The following is a 20057-nucleotide window of genomic DNA, read 5'->3' on the forward strand; positions in this document are numbered from 1 at the left end:
AATCTTGCTGCAAAGCATCTTGAAATCATGAGAATTCTTCTTTCTATTTTAGTAGGTTTTGAATCAGGCTCATAGGGAGCATATCAGAGAGGTATTTCAAAATCTGTTGTTCCAGTGAGGAATGACCATCAGCTTATTTTCTGGAATGCCTCTGCTAAATCCTTTATTGCCTCCTTCTTTAATTTGTGTACATGGCACCATGCAGTGAATTACATCACTAGCAACGTTACTACCAACCCTCCCTCCCCCCACCAGTATCAATAGCATGATATAAAACGTCAGAACTTTGTGTTAGAGATGATCTACACACAAAAATTTTACTCAACTCACTTAACAAAACCATTTTGTTAAAAAAAGACTTAGTAATGATTGGAATTTTACATAGAAAATGCAGAAATTACAAAAAATAGCATTATATAATAAATATAACCTGAATATATGAGAAGAGTTAGACAAATTTGGTAGTAAGGTCCATAGAAAATGTATGCAGAAGAAAGATCAGCTGTTCCTGAGTTAATTGTGTTTCTGTTGATGTTCTTCTGAGATAACATGATTGCAGTGTAGAATATTCTTTTTCTACCTGAGCCTTTGTGCTAGGTACATCTCTTCTATCCATTCTGTGACACTGATGTTACACATGCCTTCTCACGACGTAGTTAAGAGGCTCTCCAAATGCCTGAGAAAGAAAATATCTGAGGCCTAAAAGAAGTACTCCAAATGAAAAGCAGCGTACTGTGAGCACCCTACAGGTAAAAAACCCCCAACACTTCCTATGCTGGCTAGCCAGAGATGCACATCTGGTAGCTGCCCTGAATGCCAGGGCTGCCACGCAAAAGCTTGTTGACTTCTTAGCCAACTCATTCTGCAATATATTATAATGCTCCCTTGTGAGAAGTATAATTTTACTTGACATACCATTACACGTCAGTAAATCTCAAAAATTTAGAGAGCAACGGCAAGAGAGAGAGGGTAAGAGCAAGCAAAGGGAAAGAGTGAGAGAGAGAAAAGGATGAGGTGGGAAGAGAGCGAGCGCACAAGAGAGGAGTGAGAGGGAGCATGACGTGTGAGAGAGCGTGAGCGAAGGGCACAAGCGAGCGTGAGCCTCTGCAAGTCCTTCCATTCCTATGGTATCCCTACCAGCGCTGCGCTACCGAGCCTTTCGGACCCTGAGCCGCAGCTGCTCAAGCCAGATGGTGCCACGTGGCAACGGTGACAATTGGTCTGGAGCCCAAGTTGGGGCAAAAGCATCTCCTCTGATTGACTGAAGCAGCCAGCCAGCGCCTATCTCATCTATCAAAAGTCCCTCAGGACACCTTCCCTGTCTTTCTGCCAAAAGAGTCCCTGCCAGATCTCCAAGGTCTGTATTCGGGTATTACATTTTAGAAGAAATTTCCTGCATATAGGTTAGGCTGTTCTATCAAAGTGCATCTTTCCTCTATACATATACCCATTTATGTAAATTATTCCTTCATAAGGCTTTACAATATATCTGAAATGTTTCAAATCTATATCTAATAAATATTACATGAAAATATTTTTTTGTATTTACATATGAAACATATAAAAATATGATCATTGTAAGATTACTTCTTCAATTTCATCTTCTAAAGAACCAAGGGTCTTAACTCCTGGCTTGCTTGTAATGTGTTGCAAACGGTGTCTGTTTAGGTTTCTTCCTTCAGGAAAAAGCTCGTTGTCTTCTTTTACTTTGACTTTACTGTTTTTATCGAGAAGAGTATTACTAGAGTCCCAATCTATGTCAAAAGGTGTTGCATCATTATTTTTAGAAAGGAGGATGGTACCGGCACTGCTTCCAAAGAGTTGTTCCATTAAATTGGACTTCTTTTCTTTCTTATTACTGAAATCTGCATTTTCCTTAACATTTTCTTCTAAGTTGTCACTTTTTTGAGTAAGCCAACTCGGTCTCCCTGATGCCTTCCCAAAGGAAGGTACATAACTACCAAATGTTAACTCACTACTTAAATCTACAGTCCTTAGATTTTGTTGCTTCTGTCCTTGTGCTCTTGCAGCATCATCCTGGCTGTCATCTACAGGAAATCCATTAGTAACCTTCCCGGAAATCTCAAAGAATTGATTAGTTTTTTCTTTTTTCTCCAGGGAATCAGATTTTCTTGCTGTATTTATGAGTGGTGCTTGGGAAGCAGGTTTCATTACATTTTGAGTTTCTCTATCAATTTCTTGCATTTTAGCAAGCAGGAACTCTCTTTTTCGCCGCTCTTCCAGCATTTCAGTGCTTTCTCTCTCTACCTCGGCTTTGTGGATTTCTGTCTCCATCTTTGTTTTCTCTTCTTTATCCAATAAAAAGCCGCTTTCTTTTTTCATTTTGTCATATTCTTCTCTTTCCCACTCTGCAGGAAATGTTTAAACATTATTTAAAATGTTTTAGTTTTAAAATGCCTTTAAAAGAATATTTTGAAAATAATGCAAGCAAAAGCCATTGAGTTTTTAATATGCTCTTCTATGCATAACGTGGTTTTCCTATTGCAAAAATCAATTCTTCAAAAATTACAACTAAATTCACACCAGGTTCTCTGCTAAGATATAAAAGTTTACTGTCATCTTCCAAAGGGATTAGGACATTATCCACGTTTTAGAATTTTCAGAGGAATTTAATTTCTGCCAATTGCCTTCCCATTTCCCGGGTTTGAATGAAAATGAATACAACATCACTGATTTTAATAGTTCTGACTTGCACAGTACTGTATTTTTCTTTGTCAGCACCACTGACATTAGGATGGTTCTGGGATATATGTTTGGGTTTTTTTTCCCATAAAGGGAACTACTCCTGTGAAGCTATCAGGCCACAAAGTCATAGGAGCCATTACTGGTTTCAAGTAGTGAATGATTTAAAATATACTGCATCTGCTGCATACAGAAAAAACCTTTACACAAGCGTTCTGTGCATCATCACCTGAACTCAATGAGAGTGTCTGTGCAAATACCAAATGTCAGTTTGCATAGCTATAAAGAGACATCAAAGGTGCAAAACAGTAATAAACTTCTAGATAGAACCTGCAAATACTTATGTGTACAAAAAAAAGGAGGCTTCGCAAATATTTCTCTCTTCAAAATATTTTTCTATCAAGACAACAGATGTGTGTTTGGCCAAAAGTTGAATATGACTACTGGGCCCCTTCAATATACTGGCATTCCCCTTTGAACACTATTCAAATTTCTGACTGATGTTTTCACAAAGTTCCATGTTACCTATTGTACTTCAGATCAAGCTTACAGAAATAACTGCAATAGTTCACTTAATATATTTAATATATATAGTTTTTCAGTAGCATATCATTACACCAAGTTAAGGAAGGAGCTACCTTTCTGTATGTAAGATGCGGGAAATATCAACTTATACTGTAAGATGGGTAAGGTGGTCAGATCATCTTTAGAGACATTACAGAGCAGATTCTTGGCTTATGTAAGTTGTGCACTGATGCCAGTGGAGGTATAAGATTCTACACAGAATTTACCTTTGAAAGCAGCTATAGATTTTCAGAATTCTTCCTTGTCATCTAGAATAAGTGTTACTGTTCATTAACTGTAATCACTGAAAGAGTATTTTAACATGACAGGATGCAATCCATCTAAAATACTTTAAGAGACTTATGAATGTAAGTCATTAAGATGTTGTGAAAACCAAATGAATAAAAAAGCAACATTAAAATATAACGATATGAACTGGCATTTCTCAAATAGCCACACCAAATGATTCAGATAACCACGCTTGAAAAGAGAAACTACAATTTCTCTCAAAAATGACACAAGTGAAGCAGGTATGTACTGAAAAAACAGGCCATATTAAGGAAAGCAGATTTGTTCTACAATAGTAAAAATCTACTGCCTACCTCAATAATATCTAGCAAGTCAGAGATAATATCAGCATTTACCTGCTATGTCATCCTTGTTTTATAAAGCAAAATCTCTCAGGCTTCAATACTTTCTCATAGACAGCATTTATTGCTGCTGCATACTTAATCACAGCTGAGTACAGGGCACAGATTATTCTATATCCCGTATTTCTTTCTGATTCTCCTTGCATAATATAACTGAAAATAATTTTCCACTGTAGTGATCTCTGCAAAATCATTTTGCTCTTCTCACAAGAAACTAGCAGCCTCACTTGATTAGTATTCTATGGCGCATTTTTCAGCCTTCAGCTGCCCGCTTCCTTACCATCATGTAGTTTTTGAACCCTCTCCTCTAAAGCCTGTATTTCCTGAAAACGTTTCAGTTTCTCTTCCCTTTCCCTGTCTTGGTCTTGTCTTAGGAGGTCTATTTGCTCTTGCCATTCTTTGTCTTGAGTTTCTTTTTCCTGAAATAAATTAATACAAAACTGAAACTAATAGGGAAAAATAATCAATAAAACAAACAAAATCATATGAACTTCTATGTCATTCTGGGATCACATTCTTACTGCTAAACATAAAAACAAGCAAGTCATCTAAACCAAACCAGCTTTGACAACCCAGGGGTCTGGCCCTAAAATCTTATCACCTCTAACATAGTTTTATGCACCTGAAACAAAATGAACAGACAATCAACTCTATTCTGTATTACACATTTCAGGAAAGTTGCAGCTCCAATGTCATAAAGCAAATTTACCACTGTGTTGCGGTAGTTCTCTTCAGAAGTCAGAAGTTGTCCTTTTCAAGGACTTTAACAGAAGACCAGACCCCACCACCTTATTCTTTTAACAAGCAAGTAATTAGTTACCCTCCATTTCCACAATCCGATCTTTTTACTCAAGTGAGGGGGTTGTAGATTCAGACAGTTTCACAATGGTACTAAAAGTTATGGAGTATTAAGTAACAAACAGTGAAAGAGAAAGGTTTAATCTTGGCTGAAAAATTCAGCTAGTGAGTATACATACACATTTAAAAGGAAAGAACCTGCAGAAAAGATATTAATATCAGCAGTAAAAATCACTAACACAGAAAAGTAGTGGCAATGAAGTGAAGAGAAAGCCAGCGTAATCCAACGTTTGGATGCTAACTTTGTAGCTTGTGCTTATTTTGGAGTAAAATAAGTTTCTAGATTAAAATACACTTCTAAGAGAAATAAGAGAAACTTAATGAACAAAGAAAATATGACTATTAGCCAAAACAACTTCAAGTATTTCCCCTTCATGTACAAGATTATCATTATTATATTAAAGAAAAAAAAAACTTCATAAAGAGATGGTGGCGAAGTATTTAAAATGCTTGACTTAGAAAACTGATGAAATCTATAGCCATACACAAACTAGAGAGGTTTGTAAGATAACATATAGCTGGACTCCATGAGCTGCACTTGTACCAACTGTGCAGTTCTGTAACTCACACACTGAAGTATATGCTGGAAGAATGCATACATTAAACTACACCCATACTTACAGAAAGCATTCTGGAAGAGAAAACATACAAATGAAACAGCCATGAAAAAGCTTCAGTCCTAGCCAAGATCATCATCAGTTCATTATTTCTGACAAATAGTCCTAGCTTTATGTAATCAGCATTTGAACAATTTGTACCAGAATCTGTGTCATTCTGATACCTTACAAATCTCTTTGATTTTAGCCTGAGGTCACAAAAGTATTAGCAATTTTATAATAAAAAGGGAAATGGAAAAACAAAAAAATCCAACCATGTTCACAAAGCTGGGAAAACGACAGAAGAAATACCAGCACTATGACAATAAGAGGAAGTGTTAGATTAATGCATTGTGAAATAAATCTGGAAAGTAAAAGAAACCGTAATTAAGACCAAAGCAAAAAGACAGACAAGGCAGCCAGCACTGTTACAACAGATTGCTCAAATAAGCATTAGAAATAAAAAAAAGGGAAGAAAACCAAAATGAAGTCTTAAAAAATTCAAAGAAATGACAGTGGCAGAAAAAGAAACAAATTGAGCTAATGGTTATCAGTATCAGTAAGAATATGATGAACTAAGTGTCACGAAAATGGAGTATGATATTTCTGGAAGTGCAGAGTTTCTCTTGAAGATCAGAATGTTATCTAAATTATATTTTCTAGATATTTATATTTGTATTTACACATATTTTCTAAAATATAAGCTCTGAATTAAACATTCAGTCTGATAGACGAGTTATCTGGAGCAAGTCTCAAATTTTTATGGAACTCACTATTTTAGGAAGAATCCCGTCTTTCTTGTTTAGTGTGTCACCACAGACAAGTTCTGATTCTGGAAGAAATTCTACTGGTGAGAAGTATCCACTGGTCTGTACACCTTTTGTGAGCTGTGCTCCTTTTTTAATATTTTGGTTGTTGGCTGTAGAAAATACAAACTAATTAAATCATGTTTTCACTTGAAAATATCCCACTATATACCCATCTCTCATTTTTAATGATTTGCAGCAAACAGGCTGTATCGGAGCCAACGGAAGTGGAAAGTATTGACAAGTTTCACACCGTTGTTTTCAGGATCTGGAAAAGCTAATTAAAAAAAAATTGCATGCAAATCTTCTACTGAAAAAAAATTTTAAAATAACCTCACCTTAAATCTACTTATAAAGTCATTACAGTATACCGAATATTTGTTAAAAAATTCCCACAAAATATCTCACTCATCTTACTGCTTGTCACAGAAGCTACATGTAGAGAAGCAAACTCATAAAATTAAAATTCACTTATTTGCATCTCTGCAACACATACGCTTATCTCTATGGAATGATGTTTTTAAGAATCTGAACCTAAAATGGAATAATAGTAGAGTATCTATAATAAAATGAGCAGTAGACAAACTGTTTGAAATGCTGGCATTAAATATTTAAAACAGTCCCATAAATTCCTGCTTCTTCTGACAGATTCTACTGATCCAGTGAAAATAGTCTAAGTACACATACAGACACACATGTATACACACATATTTACATGGGTAGCATAAGGTTTGAGGCTGCCTTGTCACACCAGAAGAAATCACTGCACTGATACTTTTAGAAGATTATTTTCTAGGACATATGTAACTCTTTGAGGAAAAAAAGAGTGCAGCTCATCTGACAGAGAGTAAATTTGACTTAGTAAAAAATAAATAAAAAACATCACCAAAATATTCATTCAGCAGTGAACTTAAATATTTTTAAAGCCTCTCAAACTTATTGTCATGTAGACATTATCTATGATCTGTTAGAGAATTTACTAAGCAATCTTCCCCTCCTCCTTCACCCAGGAACATCTGGTATGAAAGGAGTTATGAATGCTCTTTGATGAAGTTCTGGGTTTTGGTTCTGCTGCAGTTACAGAATAGTCAAACAAAAAATGTGCCCTTCTTTGTAACCAGTGCTGTGTTGAAAGCAGCAAAAAAGTAAATGTTCTTGAACAAGCAGTGGTAGGGTCAAACAATAAATGGCTGAATGATATAACCTAGCAGCGTAATTTAAAAGTGTCGCTATTAATTTTCCTGCCTTTATTACTTTATATCAGTTACCTCTTTTTTTTTGTGTAATATCCATGTCTTTTCTTGGTGATAGCTTCAACATACGATTAGCATATATATTTTTTGCTTCAAGTTCTCTTTCTTTTTCCTGTGAATGAAAGAGGTAGATATAATAATGAGTTACTAATGTTTCATTTACTAGTCATTAGCAAAGCTGTAAATTAAACTAAAAATACATGTTGTAAATAGAAACAGAGTAAAGTAATCAATAGTTACATCCAATGTTTTAAGGACAACAATCACATTCCTAACTTTGCTTATGCTATAAAAAAGCAGATAGAACTTTCCCCCAAAAAAACTCATTAGAGAAATATTCTGAAAAAAAAAAAAACAAAACAGCATCTCTGCAATGAAAATTAAATTAAATGCCAATGTTTCCATAAACTTGAATAAAACTTACAATGTATGTACAGACTGCACAACTGAATTTTCAGTATTGTAAACAGTCAAACATTTCAATGCTAGCAATGTTACTTGTCACAGAGCACGTCAGTACCGCGAAGCAGAGGCCCACCGCATCATAGAGGTAGAGACATATTCTTCTTTCATGACATTTTTTGAATAAAATACAGAAATGAACAGTGAATTATCAGAAATCATCTGATAATGAAAATATTTTCAAAACTCTCCACTAACAAATCAAGCTTAAAACACTTACTCTAAACAAGTAAGTTTTTGAGTTACTACCGGTATTGCTATTTGCTTGATAGCTAGTAAGGTGGTAAACTGGTGCATCTCCATTATAAAAGTATGTTTGAGACTTGGGGTTTCAAGGAAATTCTCCTAGAAACTAGTTACTTTAGCTCAAGTCTTATTTAATTTTTTTTCCTAAAGATAAACTGACTAGGTAGAACATAACAATATTTTCAGTCCTTAAATTTAGAATTTGGGCAACGACGGGGTGGAGGGATGCAAATAAACCTTTGCACAAATTTAGCAACACACGTGGATATCACAAATACATGAAATTAATCTTTACACAAACCTACTGTAATGCAAGTACATTAAGAACATAAAGTACTGTATATACCTGCAGATTTATTTTTAAAAATCAAGCCTTCAAAACCTAATTTTCCAGTAGATCTTGTGGTTTAATTGCAATGCTTGGCTATGTACTTGATCTTGCTTTTCTTAACTAGCGCTAACAATAATGATTAACGTAGAGACATTCCTGTTATAAACACTGTAGGGTCAGAGCACAGAACATTTCAATTTAAAGCAGGAAAAGAACTCACATGTGGTATATAATTAAGTACACATCAGAGAGTGCAGTCACTGGTAAACTATTCAAACCTGATTACAGATACTTCCAAAGATAAAATGCCAGAACATGGTTAGCAACTTGTATTGCTTCACATTTTACCTTCAGCTTCTGATTTAGTTGATGAAGCTCTTCTTGGAGAACTCTGTTTTCTTCTTGAGCCTCATACATCTTTTTTTTCTTTGAATGTAACTCTCGTTGAAAACTGCTACCACTTAATTCAAGATTTTTTTCCAGATCCTTCAATTAAAACAAAATCACATTTTTTTAATAACCGAAGTACTTTTTTTATAGTCAAATTACTTAAGTAAAATTACAGTAAACCAGCATCTTGGTTTCAGATAGCGGCTCCACCACTGCTGTAACACTGAAAACATTTAAACCCTTAATCCTAACTTTGAGGGGGCAGACAGAGCACCTGCAGATGCTGCAGCTCATCCTTCTGGAGTATTGAGAGGTGACTTGAGGACATAATGGAAACACACACTACTTTCTGTAAGGCTCTTGGCACAGTGGACCTCCAGATCTCTTAAGACAAATCTCAAACTGATGGTTAAGAAACAGAATACCTCCCTGAAAGTACAGGTTTAGAAGGAAGAAGACAAGAAATAATTTTTAACCTTTCCACTAGAAACAAATTTGTGATTGTGATTTCATTTACATACCCTCGCCTTGCAATAGCTGTTTTAAGTGAACCGGTATGATGAGAGAAGGAAAAAAAAGTAGAAGAAAATCCCTTACTTTTTAGAGCATGACTCACTTTAACATTATCCAGTACTACAAATGCTGAAATACCTGATCGTAAAACTACAGATGCCAGATGGTGACACTACAGGATAAGGTGATTTGGGTAACTCAGCAGTTTATATATCGGTATTTTGGGATTTATTTTATGAAAGTTTAGTTTCCAGCTTAATCCTTTGGATTTCCAGATCTATTATCTCTGAAATGTAATTTAGGTTTAATTACTGATATAGACACCAAACGTTAACACCATTTTAATGATAAACGTAATTTCAGCTAAAAATAGTATTGCATACAACTACCAACAGTTTAATAGTGTTAACACAATTATTTTTAAATAAGATGAGTTTTTACACGTTTACAAAAAATGTAAACGTTTTTGCTGAACAAAATTAAAATATATTGCACAAAATTCTTAAAATGGATACCCATAAAATGTTCTAAAGCTCATTTTGGTATTAAAAAAAATTGCTGTGATTTTGTTCAGCTCAGCTCTCAGATGTGCAGAATAGTGGACAATCAAGCACTGTGTGAATGCAGTTCACAAAACTGAAAAAGAATTACTACATACATGTTTTTTAGAATTTTAGTATGCAGTTCCCTAAATACACAGAAAATTTTTAACAAATGCTTCCCCTCCAAGAGGATAAATTACATTGCATAAAGTTGTATTATAGTTGCATGCATTTCTGAAACGTTAATACTAGTTATAAAAACACTTAAAAGCACAAGTCCACAGCATATATTCTGACAAAATAAACTTAATTTGTAAACAGAAATTTGCATGCACAACTACCAAGTATGTAACTACATAATCACCTTGGAAATAATTTACTTGATGCTACTTATTGTGTAAAAAGAAAAAGAATGATTTTCTATTTGCTCCACAACTGTGAAAAAATACAATTCATGAAGCTCATTATGGTAAGAAATACCTGTACCAGAATTTCTTACGAAAAGAAAGTAATCTCACCTTAATTCTTTTTTCACTGTCCTCTAGCCTGCTCTCTGCATAGGCTAGTTTCTTTGCCAGGTCATCTCTTTCGGCAAGGTGCTTATCTGCAGATAGCTTTTTCAGTTTCTGCAAGACAGTTTTTGTTCTGTACAGTTCATCTTCCGAATCTTTCAGCCGTCTCTCAGTCGCACGTTCTCTCTCTTGAGATTTTCGTAGGCGCTCCCTTAATATTCTAATCTCATTGTTGTGCCGAGCAAGGAGCTGAGAGATTTCGTTTTCTGTATCTTCAAACTTATTCAAGGCTTTCTCCTGCCTGTGCTGAAGCCTCTTCAGTGCCCTATTTTCCTTCTGCAGTTCATCTAGTTTGATGTGGAGTTCAGTCAGTTCATTTCGGAGCTCATTGATTTTCAGCAGCCTAGCAGAAAGAACTCTTTTTGTAACAAGATCTATATCTTTTGCAGGAGAATCCCTAGTGAGGCTCTGAGAACGGAAACCCCACCGCGTCCCTCTTTTGCTTGGTGCATATTTGGAACCCAATTTCTTTGTGGCTAAGAAAGGAAAAATAAAAAGCATGTTTACTATAAGACAATGCAATTTGTCTATTCGGACATCCTTCTTGGTATGAAGCGCTGCCTGAAACAATTTTACAATACTTAGCAGAGACTGCAGCTTTCAAACCAGACAATAAAAGACATACATATGATAGACTTATGCCTTTTGATAGATTAAAAAAAATGGAGATTTATGTTTGCGATATACTGTAAGAGGTAATATTTGCAGCCATCAATATAGGACCAATGTAAAGTAATCATCTGCAAATCATATCAGAAATAACATTCACATTTTGTTAATATTTGATGATGTTTATTAAAATGTTTTAGAAATACTGTAGTCATGCATACAATATTATCAGATGCTTTTAAAATGGCTAACGCTCAGCTAATTGTTGCTAGTTATGTATTATGCAAGATGTAATTCTCTCAGACAAATGCAGTAGTATTTTCAAATCCAGCTGCCATGCTTACAGACAAAACAGCAGATTTCAAAGGCTGAATGCAAAAAGCCTGCAAAGCAAAATGATAAATCCCATGAAAATTCAGTTTTCCCTTGAATAATTTATTCTTGTATCACAAGTTATTTTCCACACAGTATCCTTATTTGATTACTAGTATGCATCACTCACATTCCTATTTGATATTATTATTTTATTATCATCCCCATAGATGAAAGCTAAACATTTTGTTTCTATCTTATTTGCCTCTCAAGCCACACTCAAAGAACGCAACATATAATCCACCAAAAATATCTCTTAAAATAACTGAATATATAGAGAGTGCATAATTCATTAAGGTACATGAGTGTTCAGAAGCAACGTACTGAGCAGCAGCTTATAATTCAGGCTTGAAAGCTGGGATACAGCAACAGTGCAGTTACCTATACACAGACAGTGAGTGTGTCACAGCAAATTCTTCCTCCCCTTTGGCGCTCACCATGTTTCTATTCTACAGAGAATATTTTACAGCAAAAATAACAGCTTTAAAATATTTTCTTATGATTTCCTCTAAACATTTTGCACAAATACTCATTCATTTTCTGCTTGATGCTAATTTTTTCCACAGCTTGGGCAAACAAAAGAACGTTTTTTTTTCCTTTACAAAGAACACTTGTGTCACATTCAGGTGTGAAAAGATTATCTAATACATGCACTGCAGGAATGATGCCACTCCTATCACCAACTAAGGGAATTCCCATTAACCCTAGACTTCCAGCCCCTTCCAAGAATTTCTCCACATTTAGGGCAGAACAGAAAACTCCAATACCAAGTTTGCACTTTTGACTATATAGTTAAATTGGGGAATAGTGTCTTTCAAGAACACCATGACATTCACAATACCGTCATGTAATAATTAGGTTCAGTTCTGGCTATGTAATCAAAGAACTAGTCATGCATTTGCCCCCTCCAAATGAAATAGCACAGTGGAACTGCAGTTTTTGTTTCCCAGAAAGCTAACCCATGACTGGTATGGAGAAGATACCACTTCTGAACACAGAGAAGCTCGGGCAAAACACCAGTTGCACCAGGACAACAACACTGTCAAGGATCTGAAGAGATAGATATGCTCCTTCGGCAACTTCAATATTCACGGTTAGATCTTCTGGCACACTCTAGATCATAATGTTGACCAAATGATTCACATGGTATCCAGCACTTACGCATGAAATAGAGCACTTGCTTGAGAAAGGCAGGATATGCTCTGACTTCACCAGAAAATGTGTGCTATTATTGTCCTGGTTCCAGCTGGGACAGGGTTAACTTTCTTCCCAGTAGCTTGGGGGGTGTGGTATGTTTTGGGTTCGGTGTGAAAGGAGCGTTGATGGCCCATTGATGCTTTGGCTGTTGCTGGGTGATGCTTGCACCGGGAGGGGGGAGCACAGCCGGGGTGGTGGACCGAGCTGGCCAATGGGGTATTCTATACCATGGGACATCATGCTCAGTATAAAAACCAGGTGTGTGGGGGGGCTCGCGTCCCGTTCGTGACACGCGGTCGGCGGTCGGTGAGCGGTTGCGTTGTGCATTGCGTGTTTTGTGTATTCTGTTATTGTTGTTGTTCTCATTGTTATTATTACTGTTCTACTTCGTTTTATTTCCATTAATAAACTGTTTTTATCTCAACCCGGGAGCTTTCCTACTTGTGCCCTCCCGATTCTCTCCCCCATCCCACCGGGGGGGAGGGGGTGATCGAGCGGCTGCGTGGAGTTTATTTTTTGCTGGCTGGGGTTAAACCACGACATTATTTAGAACAGGCTGTCAAAGTGTGGCAGAGAGGCTTCACATCCCCACTTCAGCCCAGGACCTGTGTAACCATTCTCTCCCTTTTTGTAGGGATGTTCACTTCCCCACGATCCCCACCAAGAAAGCAGCTTACGTAGGTGAGGTGTGTGTGAGGAAGCTCAAAGTGGAGCTATTTCATCTCAAATTGGAGATATTTCACCCTCAAGGAAGGACCAGGAAAAACTTTCTTTTGAATTTCCACATGCACCTAACTTTCACCAAACACATCTTCTCTCTCTTGCCACATTAGTGGTCTTTCATTTGTTTGTTTTTTTTTGAAAGTACCCAGTATTACACTGCAAAGCTTAGTCAACTAGAGAGATCTAGTCCACAAGAGAGATCTTTAGGGGTATTTTGTCAGAGAAATTTTAACAATCGTCTCTCTTTTAGTGACTGCATAGTAAAGACTTGCCTTGAGTCTTTGGTCTCAAGTCTTTTTGTCAAAGACAAAAAGAGAGCATCAGCATGATTCAACAAAAGGCTAGTATACGAGCCACATTCACTTGTTAAGAAAAATATGAATAATTCTGAAAATCACCAAAAATCCTCTTTATGCAGGAAGAGGTTAATTTCAGTTTTCTATGGAGCAGTTACAGTCTACCTGCCATCTGTAGCATAATTCACATGAACCTTATTTGTAGATTCTCATAATGGTAGTTTCCCACTTTCATTTCACCTTTCAAAGATAATTAACTCTTTAGAGTAGTTACAAAGCAGCAATTTCTGCTGTCTACCTACCTTGGTAGTGCACAAGGCTGTTTGAAGTTTGTGTTTTGTGATCTCTTTTTTCTTGGCTTGTAGATGGATAGCTTAGTGTTGGCGACTGGCCAGATGAATGAGATGCATTATCTTCATCCGAATAATAGGAGTCACTATTTTTATCCCCATCTGATTTCCTGTCATGTTCAGAATCTGGGCTCCTTACTCTTTCTCCCATTTTTCAGATTTAACTGCTTTCCAGATTTTTCTCAAAGAGTGTTCATTTTGACACAAAGGACCTTTCAGTTGTCACAATGGCAGCAGCTGGATTATTTCCTTGGATTTATCACCTTCATCTCCAAAGCATGAGATCTTTGCAGTTCAGTTCAGCAAGCAGTAATTATCATTCAGAATGCATTTTTTCTGTAACAATTTAAAGAGAGGAAAAAAGTGAGAATGGTTTTGCTGTTTAGTTAAGAAAGAAAGGTCAAAAAACCTGTAAAATTATTCAGGATTCCTATAACCTTATGCCACATGCTGTGCTACATTAGCCTTATTATTTATATTAAATGTGACAGACATCACTGTAGGAATGCTACTAGTATTACACTCAGTAGTTTGAGGCACTTCATCCCCAAAAGAGAAATCAGAAAATCAACACAGCTAAATCTAGAATAAGAAATTACTCCCAGGTTAGAGAGAAGGGAAAAGCAGCATTTGGAAAACAAAACAGAACACAAGTGAAAGCTCGATGCTATTCAGGAAAATAATGTAAACATATTTTAAAACTTTTTAACCAAATAAATTAACAACTTATTCATGTGACTAGAATTGAGATATTTGTAGAATTTGACTAAATCTTCCATATCTCAATTTCTGACACTCCAGTGATGTTAAATAATGGGCTTGAAAATCAGTTGTCCCATTTGTCTGGAGGACATTCTGTCCCTAACCACTAATGAGACTGTACCCATGTATCATAGTTTTTGCCCTGGAAAGTACTCTCAAACTCTGTATCTAGTGTTTCATGGCTTCAAGAACATTTGTGTCATGTGCTTTACAGGAAAATGCAAATATAGCCCTTTGGGTTTTTTGTATCTGATAAGAGAGACCATACTGCTGGTATATGGTAAACATTATATCAGCAGCAGGTATAAAACAAGAAGGGCTGCTCCTGTAGCCTGTCTTCTGATGGAAACTGAAAAATTCCCTATCTTGCAGTAAAATCACCTTATTTTGCATTTTTCAAGACACTTCCTGAGAATGTAATAGAGCAAATATATCCAAAATTTTCCTCGCCTTCTCAGTCAACAGAATTTTCTCATCAGTTTAGGAAGTGTTTTACTGACTACGCTCAGCCTCCCATGTCTTTTGTCTCTCTCACCACTCTTCAGAGCTCTCAAGCTTATTTCACCATCTATCTCCCTTCAATCCAGCTTCAGGACATCAGGCCTCCGATGGATGAATAAACGGGACTTGCATCAGAGCCCATCAGTTCTGCCTGTTGAATGACATAAGCTCCCAGACCATTTCTAAATGGTAAAGCAAAAAATTGAGCAGCTTTCAACCAAAACTCGTCTACACTGCAAGGGATACAACGTACCTGTGAATGAGATGTAAATTTTTCACTATATTATTTCCCAATAAAATAAACCTAGCACGCTTCTTGGCCTTCTATTCCACTGTCTATACATGCAGAATTGCATAGCCAAGGAGAACAGCAGTGTCAGCTGCCAAGACAGGTTTCATTACAAATTCAAGCTTTCTGGCCCAGTTCACTGTTAGCACAACTCTGTCTCCAGTGACTGGAATCCATTTGCTCTCATAATCTATACAGAAGGAATTAGAGGAATAAATATCCCAACAGATTTCTAAACTAGGAAGCTGTTGGGAAATTAATTCTGAATTATTTGGAAGACAGTGGTTTTCTTTACTTAGGGAGTAACTTTCCAAAATAATGTTTTTTAAGCACCTAAATATTTTCCAAGTGGTCCAAATAAATTACATGTCTAAAACTTATGTCAGAGAAGATTATGATGAAAACTAAAATTGCACTGCAAAGCCCAGAAAGAAGACAAGCTATACTTGAGATCACTTGTCCTAGAGATTGCTAAACACATGCTGGAAGGTATCAGTTATTGCAAATATTCAAATGACCAGTAACGACTGTTCTTTTTTCTTCTTAAATAATGCAGTTATTAAAAATATTGCAGTCTTGGGAGCTGGGTAAACCCAGTTTTATAGGCTACATATAGAACAAAGAACAAGTACTCAATGTATGTAAAACACACCACATGTAGTAAATCCAGATGTAACGTGGAAACATGAATCAATGTATAGAATAGAACAGAACAGAAAAAAGAGCAATAGTGTGTTAACAAGCATACAAAAATGATCCCAAATGGACCCAAGGCAAGGAGGAAGAAACCATCACCATCCTCCTCCTCCTGTCAGGGAAAGATTTGGGATGCTGACGACTTGCTGTAAAGACTTCCCCCTCCCAGATGAAGCCAGTCAAGTCCCAGAGGGAGAGTGGGTGGGTGAAGATAACACCACAGAAAGGGTTTGGTCCTAGAGTTTGTGCCTGTATCACTGCAACCATATATAATTTGAACTGTGTTAGGGTCTGGACTAATACTAAGTCTTTGATTAGACCGTTAAGATTTTCATTAGACTAACAATCAATTGTTGGCTCTGCATCTCAGATGTGTTCCCTGTTTTGCTCATAACAGCACACTGAATAAAACAAACTGGTGGGAATTCAAGCAACCCAGTCTGTTACTTGGATGCAAGTTTGTCCCAGGGCCACAGGGGCACACGTGGCATCCAGAAGGGTCCTGGACCTCTGGAGTGGGCACATCAGTGTTAGAGGCATCACCACATCCAGAGGTGTTAACCTAGCCCTGTGTGGAGGCAGGGATTACTCTACGGGGCAAATATCTTCAACAGTGTAGATGTAGCCAAGATACACCCAAACTGATCTGCCTTCAGGACACAGGAGGACAGAAAGAAATCATCAAGCACAGACTTCTTCTTGAGAAGAAAACAAATACGAATAAAAACAAATGGGACTGCATTTAGGGAAAACATAAATGCCTACATTCAATCATCAAGATGTCAATTATATGTATAAAACAAGAACACTCACTTTCACTTACTGACTTGAAGCCGATCAGTTATTTTATAGTCCCACAAGTGTTCACTGCAGAGGCAATAATGTTTTTGAAGAATGCTTTTCATAACTCAGTGTATTTAAAACAGACAAATTTTAAGAACTGGAGGATTAGAATTATCCATCACTTCTGTACTGGATATTCCCCACTTTTGAGAATAGTTTGCTAAGTATCATTTTGACATACAGCAACATAAATGAACAATAATTTTTGATGTGTTCTGGAAGTACTTTGAAAAGCGCTGAAAGTACTTTGAAAAGACTGAAAACAAATTTAAAAAGGTGCACCAATAAAAGCTCCTTTAAGGAATTGCTAAAAACATTTTCTGAATCTTCAAATGGCTTTCGGTTTTATAAATTGGTAATATTATCATATTTTTCATACAAACCAAGAAACCTTAGTCTGTCAAGTCTTGCCAAATTCAGTTTTCCACCAGTTTATAATGTAATTTGATTAACATAAAGAATGCAGAGTTTATCTTGAGAACAAATTAATCACTAGGATATTTCAGTTTTACTTCAGTTAGCCTAAGGACTGTCTAATTAAGAAACGCTTTGGTTCATTGACTTTTCAGTTGTTACCAACTAGTTTGAGTTGATAATAAAATAAGTTCAACTCGTGTGAGTAAGGTCCATAAAGACATCTATTTTGCTCAGTATATTTAATAAGTTTGTGAGGAGTGAAACATTGTGGGTCAGCAGTGGATCTACTAAGCTCCACCACCACCACCGAAACCGCAACCTCCTCCCCCGAAAAGCTCCATGCATGCTTTTAGAAGCCTAATGCATCAAGATAGATCAGTATAGAATGGCTGAAGTAAATCTGGGACTTGTACAAACTTCTGAAACTTTTTTTTCCAGAATTTCATATTCCTTCATTTCAGCAACTTCTGCTATTGCTATTATTTACATATTTTGTATTAAAAACATGCTCATTATTACAAAAACCAGTCAAACTCCACATCACTATGAAGGACGTGACAGACAAAATAGAGAACACAAAACAACTGCACTGGTGACAGAATACTGTCACTCTATCACTCCTAAGTAAATCACAGAAACAGAAATTGAACTACTGAATTACAGGTATTAAACAATAGAGAGAAAGGAAAATTTCCCAGTAATTCTCCTCTCACAGTACACTCAGGGCTTAGTTCTGTAATGCAAGACTCATAAAACTTTTAAAGTTCTTTTCAATCTTAATACCCTTCTAAGACCAGAAGAAGCTAGATGCTTTTACTGGTCACCGTATAACACTTCCTGAGCACAAATGCTGACCTCTAACGGTCCACTCAGTTTTTCCACCTGTTCTGAGAAACGGACAGCGCAAGAAAGAGCCAGCGTCAGACAAGTAGAAAAGCACCAATCCAAATTGTTAAAGTGCTGAACTTAAGAGCAAAGGATAACTTCAAAAGAAATTCGTCTTCCTCCTTTTCCTCCACCCATCTTTTTCAAATCTAAATACTGTAGTTTTTCCAGAAAAGAGAGGAGCAAAAGAATTAACTTGTATCACATCAAAAAGTATTCACTGATGAGGCTTTAGTGAGGAACAAATATTTTATTAAGGAAGCTTTCTGCAGCTGCTAACTTAACTGTACGCATTTCTTCTAGGTTTACCAGCTTTTTGGGAATTAAAATGCTATATGGTTTTAAAAGCCAATATTAAATCTATGCTCTGTGACTGTAATACTTAGTGTTACTTTTATCACCAGATCTCAAAATAAAAAAGTTGCAGTAAGTCCCAGGTCAGAGATAAGGAAACAGTAGTCCAAATAGGTAATACGCAGGCCAGTCCTACAACCAAGAAAAAAGATTATCTTTCTAAATCCTCTAGCAAGGAGGCCGATGCCATCGTTCCTATTTCCACCTATACCTCTGGTGTGTGTAGACTTACCTAGTTGAACTTAGCCATTCCTGAAAGCAGCTCTCCAGTTCCCAAAGTGTAAGCAAAGCAATTTTCCTTCACTGGGGAGAAGTTCTTAAAGAGCATATCGAATATTATTCTTAATTAACACTTTTAAAAACAACTAACGACTACACGTGACAGTACATTTTAAGTGCAATCATTTAACCCTACAATAAATGACTTCTGAGGAAAGGGACTGAACATTCGTGTACACCGCTTTTCGGAAGGCCTACTGCCTGAAACCCGCCGGTGCTCGGGACGAAGTCTCTCCTCCGCGCCCGAACTCCGCCGCTGGGAGTCCCGGGGCCCAGCCGCTGTCCCCGCTGCCCGCCCCGGCACCGAGCCGGTCAGCCCGGCCCACCTAGCACGTCGGGAGTAAGATCCGCAGCTGCGGATCCGAGCACACCCTCCCCGGAGGCTAAGCCTAGGCCTAGGCCCGAGCCCACTCTCAGCCCCCCCCAGCCCCGAGGAACAGCATCCCCCCCCCGGCTCCTCCCTCCGCCCCGCGATACCCCCGTCGCCCCAGACGGCCCCGGCCCGGCGCGGCCCCCCGAGCGGCCCCGCCGCCGGCGGTACCTGCCCGCCCGTCCGGCGGACGCGCCGGCGGTTGCCACGCTACGCTTAAAGGGGCCGCCGCGGCGCGCGGGGGCTATTGACAGCGGCTGCCCGAGCAACGGGGCGGAGGAGGAGGCGGGCTCTCGTCGTCAGCCATTGGCTACCCGCCCTGCCAGCTTGACGGGGCGCGGCGGCTGACTGGTACGGGAGGATGGCGGCGGCCGAGGGGCAACCGCTCTCCCCATTGGTGGGAGGCTACATTCCGGCTGCCGATTGGTTGAAGCGCTGCAGGGGAGGCGTGAGGGGGGCTCAACGCCCGGGCGCTGGCGGTGTCCCCTGATGCTTCGGTGGCGGCTCAAGGTGGCGGCAGAGGCCGGGCCGGGCCTTGCGCCGTGTGACCCCCCCCGCCCGAGCTCCCGCCCCGCCCCGCCCCGCGGGGAGCCTCCGGCGGGGGTGGCCAACCCGAGGCCCTGCCCCG

General features: G+C 38.0%; 1 protein-coding gene across 2 annotated transcripts; it reads right to left on the reverse strand.

Annotated features, from left to right (window-relative positions):
• Positions 1–293: 293 nt before the first annotated feature.
• On the reverse strand, positions 294–19703 carry LCA5 (lebercilin LCA5). Of its 2 annotated transcripts, XM_075145364.1 has the most exons (9): positions 19601–19703; positions 19013–19096; positions 13986–14369; positions 10433–10962; positions 8818–8955; positions 7446–7542; positions 6145–6290; positions 4198–4336; positions 294–2369 (listed from the first exon to the last, which is right to left on the reverse strand). In XM_075145364.1, exons 3-9 carry the CDS (start codon positions 14182–14184, stop codon positions 1573–1575), a joined length of 2046 nt encoding a protein of 681 aa, XP_075001465.1. In that variant the 5' UTR covers positions 14185–14369; positions 19013–19096; positions 19601–19703; the 3' UTR covers positions 294–1572. The 2 variants fall into 2 exon arrangements, with proteins under 2 accessions (XP_075001465.1, XP_075001464.1); XM_075145363.1 differs by lacking the exon at positions 19601–19703 and having other exon boundaries at positions 19013–19321.
• Positions 19704–20057: the final 354 nt, after the last annotated feature.

The sequence above is a fragment of the Calonectris borealis genome, chromosome 3 (genome assembly GCF_964195595.1).
Source record: "Calonectris borealis chromosome 3, bCalBor7.hap1.2, whole genome shotgun sequence".
In the NCBI taxonomy this organism is placed as follows: domain Eukaryota; kingdom Metazoa; phylum Chordata; class Aves; order Procellariiformes; family Procellariidae; genus Calonectris; species Calonectris borealis.